General features: G+C 55.7%; 1 protein-coding gene across 1 annotated transcript; it reads left to right on the forward strand.

Moving 5' to 3' along the window:
• Nucleotides 1–846: 846 nt before the first annotated feature.
• NCOA1 (nuclear receptor coactivator 1) lies at nucleotides 847–5,373 on the forward strand (the record flags this gene model as incomplete). The annotated part of the gene is made up of 4 exons (XM_010159805.1): nucleotides 847–942; nucleotides 2,231–2,371; nucleotides 3,185–3,332; nucleotides 4,006–5,373. Coding segments are annotated over 4 exons (1,730 nt in total), but the record flags the coding sequence as incomplete, so codon positions are not given.
• Between the last annotated feature and the right edge of the window lie 2,727 nt (nucleotides 5,374–8,100).

Consider the following 8,100-nt stretch of genomic DNA (forward strand, 5'->3'; position numbering starts at 1 on the left):
ACCACCCTGCAAAGCTGCCTCGGGGGGGCTGGTTGTTCCTCGCACAGACAATGCCTGGCACGAGGGAGACCTCCGGCGGAGGGGCCTGAAGTTCGCTGCTGGATTCTCACTCCCCCAAGCCAATGCCCTCCAGCCATCCTGGCATCTCTGGCCCTCAGAACTGCCTCTGGGATTGCTTGCCATCGGAATTCCTTAGGGAAGGAGCAATATTTTATTACCCAGCAAAGCCCGTTGCCTGCAGGACCTTCCCAGCGAGTGACATGGGTGCCCGACGCCCCACCTGGTGCCCTCGCCGCTGCCGGGGCACAGTGCTGCCCGCAGGTTTTTGGGCTGGATTGGCTGCCTGCAGGCAGATCTCCCTGAGGATCTGGGACAGGCAGGGTTCCCTCAGGGCCATGGGGGCTGTTGCTTCCCTGCAAGTGCCCTAACTCTCCTTTCGGTGTCCCAGCTATTATTTTCCAGCGCATTAGCTGGATTAATCCATTGCGGTTTACACAGGAGATCGTGACTGGAAGGAATAAATTATGGTATTTTATGACCAAATACTTTGCCTGAAGCCGACAGTTGCTGGCTTTTAGTGCTGACTTTTATTGTACGATACTGCCAGATCTGAAAAGCCTGTACAATTAATTTCTCCAAGCACTGGAAACCTCTTTTCCAGCAAACTTTGTAGAGTTTAGAAAGAGCCTGCTTGCTTTGAAGGGCCGGAGGTTTGCTCAGGGTAAACGCTTCACGGGCAGGACGTGGCAGTCAAGCCCAGTGGTGGTGTTTTAATTAAGATGTTGAATTCCAAGTGGTGGTTGTAACGTTGGATTTTCACATTCCCGGTCCCTTCTGCTTTGGCAGATTTCCAGTCGTGTCTGATATGCATCGCGAGACGATTACCTCGACCGACGGCCGTCACCCCTTCTGAATCCTTCGTGACCAAGCAAGACACCACAGGTAACGTCCCAGCGATGCCGGGGAGTCCCGGCTCCGGGGGATTTGTTGTCCCTGGGGGTCAGTGGTGTTGTGCAGGACCCCATACCACAAGCATGGTCCTGACCTTTGCAAACGCAGCGCTGCTGGGACCGATGGGGTTGACACCTCAACTGGAGGCATCTCAACTGAGTTTAGACCTCAGCTGATCCCGCACACCAGACCCATGCCCGGCACACAGCCCCTCTCTGCTCCGCCGGCGTTCAGGAGCTGCTGAGGTGGCTGATTGTGGGAATGAAACAGTCGTCACCTTTTGGATTCGGGTTTGCTCTCGGCCAATTACTGCTTTCTAGCCGTTCCGATGACCTTTTTCTGGTGGTTAATCATCACCCTGGACTTGCCTGCAGCCTGAAAATCCTTAACGAGTGTTTTCTCTGCTCGCTGCTCTCTGCCCGTGGCTGTAAAGCAGCCAGCAAAGCTGCCTGGTGTCCCATGTCGAGGGAGAAAGCAGGTGGCAAATCCTGCTTGGAGAATCCTTGGATGTGAACAAGGTGGCTGGCAGGGTGTCCCCCTGAGTGAGGGTGTGAATCTGGGGACCCCAGCCCTGGAGGGGTGAGGGTTCCTTCGCACCAAGGTGCCTCTTGCTGGGTTTTGTGTCCACTTGGGTGGCCGAGTGCATGCTCAGGAGCAAACTCCTTGGACTTCCGTCCCCTCCCGGAGGACATCATCCCGAAGATGATCAGAGGGCTGGAGCACCTCTCCTATGATGAAAGGCTGCGAGAACTGGGCTTGTTCAGCCTGGAGAAGAGGAGGCTCCGAGGAGACCTCATTGCAGCTTTCCAGTATCTGAAGGGGCTACAAGGGTGCTGGGAGAGGACTTTTTACAAGAGCCTGTAGTGACAGGACAAGGGGTAATGGGTACAAATTGAAATCAGGGAGGTTTAGATTAGATGTCAGGAAAAAATTCTTCCCGGAGAGGGTGGGGAGGCCCTGGAACAGGTTGCCCAGAGATGTTGTGGATGCCCCATCCCTGGATGTCTTCAAGGCCAGGCTGGATGAGGCTTTGAGCAACCTGGTCTAGTGGAAGGTGTCCCTGCCCATGGCAGGGGGGTTGGAACTAGATGATCTTTAAGGTCCCTTCCAACCCAAACCATTCTGTGATTCTATGATTCTATGACATCCTTGTGTGCTCCTGACGCTGAACAGGACGTGGCTTCATTTTCCACATCTGCAGACCTGTTTGTGGGGGTGTTAGAGCTGAGGGACATCCCGTGCCGTGCTGGAATAAGGTGGCTTCTCTCTCTCTACCCAGGTAAAATCATCTCCATTGACACCAGCTCCCTGAGAGCCGCCGGCAGGACGGGCTGGGAGGATTTGGTTCGGAAATGCATCTACGCTTTCTTCCAGCCCCAGGGCAGAGAGCCTTCTTACGCCAAACAGCTCTTTCAAGAAGGTAACTGGGCTCCTCTTCCTGGCTGGCGCGCTCTCCGGCCGAGCAGCGGGAGCTGCAGGGAGAAGCCGGGGCACAGTCCGGGCACGATAAATACTTTCTGGATAAACAGATGCTGCAATAACGTGTCGAAGGGAGAGGAGAAGGGGCTGAGTAACGCTGGAGGAGCTCCTCCAGCCAGGAGGTCCCCTCTCACCCTCCAGGAAACACACAATTGAGACAAATATAAATTAAATATGATTGTTTTAATGTTGTTTTCCTTTGCCATCCGCAAACGGCATCCCCAGTGTCCGAGCAGAAGAAGTGGAAGCTCTTTCATGAGCATCTTTGCCAGGCTGGTGAGGAGGCTCACAACAGGGATGTGGGGAAGGCAGGACGTAGGAGCAGGAGGTCACTGAGCCTCCAGAGAGCTGTAACTCTGCCAGGGTTGCAGCAGTGGCGTCACGGCCTGGCTGGGCTCCATCAGCTCAGACGTTCTACGCTGGTGATTGAGCGACGGCCCCTTTGGAAGCTCTGAGCACTCGGGGCTGGTGCTGGATGGATTTAGATTTACCCACTGCAGGACACGGGTTTGGAGCTGGAGAAGCAGCTGGGGGGATTCTGTGCCACCGTGGTTATTCATAACCCTCTTACCTTCTGGGTCTGTGGGGTTAGCCAACACGCAGCACGTGGTTTTGTTTGTTGGGAGTGTGGTCGTCCCAGGCAGGTTCTCCCTCTCCTCTGCTCCCTCCATCCTCCTCCTGGTTCCTGTAGAGTGTTGCAGGTTCTGGCTTGAGTTTCTAAGGGGTTTCTTGTGTTTCTGGTTTTCTCCTTCAGTGATGACACGCGGCACGGCCTTCAGCCCCTCGTACCGATTTACCCTGAGCGACGGGACGGTGCTTAGTGCCCACACCAAGTGTAAGCTCTGCTGCTCCTCCGGCCCGGAGATACAGACCTTCATCATGGGCATCCACGTCATCGACAGGTACGTCCCCGTCCGGACACTCCTGAGCCATACCAGTGCCCAGGTGGGCAATCCAGGGATCAAAGTGCCCATTCCCTACCGTGGAAGGAGGATCCACTGGTGATGCTGGTTTGGAGATGTGATCCCCATGGGGGATCTGAAGCTGAAAACCAGCATGGTGGCAGCTCTTGATCATTCTTGTTCCGCAAAGAAGCGGTCCTGGGAGTTCAGGTGGAGGTTTATAGATGTGTTTTCTGCCTTGCGCTGGAGAACTTGAAATATTTGGGGAAGGAAAGGCTCTGACAAACCGGCAGGACAGGGAGGGATGAGGCTGTGGACCTGGGCTGTGGAGAAATGCGAGGGGGCTGGGAAACGCTGTCGGATCATGGTCCTCCAGCCCTGTGGGAGCACAAGACCCAGAGAAGGTGACGCCTTCGGGGTTTAGTTGGTGAGTGGCTGTGATCCCGAGCAGTCACATTTCTGGAGAGATGTTAAAGCTGCTGGACTCCATCCATGGACTGAAATGGATCCGGGAGAGCTGGTGGAGTGGGAAGGCTGGGAGCACAAGGGCTTGTGAGCCTCTCCGGGCTCCAGAGCTCTGCAGCATGGATGGGGGGCAGGAGCTGCCAGAGCAACACTAAAGGTTTGGACAAAGCCTCTTGTGACTTTTCCTGTCTTTTTCATCTCCCCACAGGGATCACGGCATGCTCTCCCCCCAGGAGAACACTAACTCCACCATGTCCCTTCCCCGGGTCAGCCCCTCACTGAACCCCAGCATCTCCCCGGGGCAAGGCATGGCCCTGCCACCCTCCATCCCTCCCTCCAACGGCAGCATGTTGGCCACCAACGTGAACCAGCAGCCGGGCGCCGGCCTCCACAACACCAACTCCAACACCAGCCAAAACAGCTTTGGATGTTCACCTGGGAACCAGATAGGAGCCAACGTTGCCTTAAGCCAGGGACAAGCTGGTCCCCAGAACAGTAACCACACTTTGAACCTCAGTAGCTCCCCCATGAATAGTCCAGGGATTCCCCCGCCGCAGTTCATGTCTCCGAGGCATCGGGTCAGCCCAGGGCTGGTGCCCAGGCCCAGAGTGCCCAGCAACCCCTTCTCGCCCACCATGCCCACCATGCACTCCCCCGTGGGCATGGCCAACAGCGGTGGTGGGGGCGGCGGGGGCACCAGACCCTTTCCCAATGCCCCCATAAACTCTCTGCAGGGCCTGACGGAAGGTCCCAGCACACCGGTGGGCTACTCCACGCCACCCCCGGTGCTGAGACAGCTCAGCTCGCAGAGCTCGCCCGGCCGCCTGGCCATGCAGCCCATGAAAACAGAGTCCAAGGACAGCAAAGAGATCGCCTCCATCCTGAGCGAGATGATCCAGTCGGACGGCGGTTCAGGGGACAGCAAACCGCTGGACTCGGGCATGCTGCACGCTGGTGACAGGCTCTCAGAGGGGGACAACAAATGTTCCCAAGCCACCAGCCACAAGCTGGTCCAGCTCCTGGCCACCACGGCGGAGCAGCAGCTTCGGCACGCCGACGCGGACACGAGCTGCAAAGATTCGTTAGCCTGCGCGGGCACCGCTGGGCCCTTGGCCTCCGGCAACCCTCCCAGCAGCACCTGCCCTTCCTCCCACAGCTCGCTGACCGAGCGGCACAAGATTTTGCATAGACTCCTTCAGGAGGGCAGCCCTTCCGACATTACCACCCTCGCCATGGAGCACGAGAAGAAGGAGAACGCCCCGAACCCCGCCACCACCCCCACTGCTCAGAGCCAGCTGCCAGGAACCCCGGACATCAAACTGGAGCCGGACGCGCTGAAGAAAAAAGATGTCAAGGATCACCAGCTCCTGCGTTATCTGCTGGACAAGGATGAGAAGGAGCTGGCTGCAGCCCCAGCACTGAGCCTGGATGATGTGAAGGTGAAGGTGGAGAAGACGGAGCAGATGGAGCCCTGCAACACAGCCCCCGTGCCGCTTGCCAAACCTCCCGCTGCGGAGGAGGTCAAGCTGGAGACGCAGGGCCAGGTGAGTTGACCCGTCTGAGTCCGTGCTGCTGGCATGCTCTCGGCAAGTTGTGTCGTGGGGGCGGTTTCCCCCAAACCTGCTGGTGCTTGCAAACCTGCAAGGCGGTGGGGCTGGGAGAGGTGTGGGGAGGTGTCCTGTGGCTGCTGCAACCATCTGCGCTGGTGCCCAATGCTGGTGCCACCTCCAGCACTGCTACCACCTTTTCCGGGGCTGGTGCCACCTTTCCCAGTGCTGGTGCCACCTCCTCCAGCACTGGTACCACCTTCCCCAGCACTGGTGCCACCTCCCACCTCCACCAGCACGGGTTCTGTCACCGTTTTGTCCATCCACGTCATGTTTTGGCAGCTCAGCTCTTCAGGGCAGCGTTGGGCAGGCAGAAACTTGACTGAGGTGTCTAAAACCAAGAAAGAAACGCGGCCCATGGCTGCAGGTGGTGGGCTGGAGAGAGGAGAGGACCACGCGCGTGTTGCCACGTGAAAAGGTTCTTCATTCTGCATCTCTGGGCACATTCAGGTCTGGCGTCCCGGGGAATTTTCAATCCATTGCCCTCTTGTTGGCTGAGATTAGCAATTATACAGGCCTTTTAGTTATCCTAAAAGTATTAAATTGAATAATCCAGTGACAGATCTCGGCAATAGAGATTTGGGTGTATAAATATTCATTACACGCAGCTATGAATAGAAGAGATTTCTTATTTTTGAAAGCCAGGGGAGATGGTAACATGGATAAAGCTGCTTAATCCTTTTTAAGCAAAGAGAAGAGAGCGGCTGACATGAAGAGCAGGGCTGATCGCCTGCTTACCGGCTGCGGCAAATAAGGCTGCCGGCGTTTGGAGATACGGGATGAATAACGGCGCTCGGAGAGCCTCGGATGACAAATGCACAATAAGTCTCTTAATAAGGTTAAGGGCTCAGTTGAGTTGGGAGTCGCTTATCCCGTAGGCGAGTGGGAATCGAATTCCTTATCTCTGTACCGTACTTCCCTGACGCCGTCGGCTCGCTGGATGCGACGTCCTCCCCCATCACCTCCCATCTGAGATCCATCGTCTAGATTAATGTCAGCTGCCTCGGGATTGGGAAGATCCAAGGCAAGACGTGCTTGTTCTGGAAAGCGCTTGGAGGTGGGATGAACTTGCCGTAGAGCCAGGTACCCACCGCGATGCTCCAGTGGAAGGCACGGCATCCTTGCGGGAGGTGCACGGGCTCTCGTACGGAGCCGCCATGACCTGTGACGCTGGAAGCGTGTTGGGGAGGGCCAAAATTCGGCAAAACTCCAGGGCAGGGGCAGAGCTTTGCTCGTGTGGTCTCCCAGACATCCCCGTGCAGGATTTGCTCGCTGGCGGGGGATGCAGGCAGGCCATGAGTGATGGTTCCAGGTACTCCATCCTCCGGAGAGGGCAGAAAGCCCTGTTAATTAAACGAGGCCGTGCTGGCTAATTGTGCTCTGCTCTCCAACAGGCGCGCAGGGCTTGGACGACTCGAGCCTGGGTGTTTACAAGCCCCTCTCCTGCACTGTTGGAAGCAGCCGAGCATTCTTTAGGCTCCTTGGTGGCTTTTCGGTTCCAAGTATCCCTTCCCAGGCAGCTGGAGAGCGTCAGGATTATACACTGGACCGTACCGAGTGCTTCCAAAGAGTTGATCAAAGAGGCTGGAGAGGGTTTGCGGAGTCTTAAAATGCGTTTTCTGAGGAGCGAACAGCCCTTCGCTGCTCAGCGGCTAAGGACGGGGTTTCAATTCCATGTGTTTTCTGGGAGAGGCTGCTTTGGTGCGGCCTGGGAAGGGGGAGCTGCCGTTTCACATCAAATCACTTGCAAAATTTTTGTTTTTCACGTGTGATTACTTTTAAGAATCAAAATGTCAATGAGGAGGGACATTAATGGCAGGGCAGGCTCTGCAGCTCGCCTTCAGCCTCGAAGGAATTAGTTCCTTTGCGTATTTATCCCATGGAAACACCCCGGGTTTGCTCGCAGCTGCCTGTTTGTGGGGTGAGAACGAAACATGTTTGGCTAGGGCTTGGGAAAGAGCTAATAGGAATTATAAGAGTTTAAAAGAAAGGAAAGAAAAAGAATAAGCAAGGTGTGGTAAGGGCTCTTCATCCTTGTGCTTCAAGGAATGAGCAGAACAACAAGTGACGAGGAAACTTTTCTCTGAGTTGCCTTAAATCTGCCCTCGAGCGGGATGCTGGGGAGCAGGCATGTGTGGAGGTAGAGGCCAAAGAGAAGGTGTGGATGCCCCATCCCTGGAAGTGTCCAAGGCCAGGCTGGATGAGGCTTGGAGCAACCTGGTCTAGTGGAAGGTGTCCCTGCCCATGGCAGGGGGTGGCACTGGGTGGGCTTTAAGGTCCCTTCACACCCAAACCATGCAGGGATTCCATAAAGTGTGAAGTTTTGCCTTCTTTTTCATGTACTTTTTGGTTTCTGAACCTGCTTTTTTTGCAAGCAGGGCAGAATCCTTTTCTCAAAAAGAAGGAAAAAAGAGGAGTGATGGCAGAGAGCCGTAGATTCTTACAGAAATAGCTGCTTCCAGGAGCCAGGGCTCCACAGAAAATTCAAATGATCTGAAGTTTGCAATAAAATCATGGGATTATTTAATTTGTGCAAGAACTGTGTTGGCCAAGTGGCTTTGGAGAAGCGCCTTTGCTCCACATGAAGGTGCAGCCAGGGATGCAGGTTGGCGGGGTGGGTACCACCTGGAAGCATCTCTGTCCTCGCTGAGCTGGTTTCACCGTGAGGCATCCTACGGGGTGGCTGGGCGGGGGAT

The sequence above is a fragment of the Eurypyga helias genome, unplaced genomic scaffold (genome assembly GCF_000690775.1).
Source record: "Eurypyga helias isolate BGI_N326 unplaced genomic scaffold, ASM69077v1 scaffold29769, whole genome shotgun sequence".
Lineage (NCBI taxonomy): Eukaryota > Metazoa > Chordata > Aves > Eurypygiformes > Eurypygidae > Eurypyga > Eurypyga helias.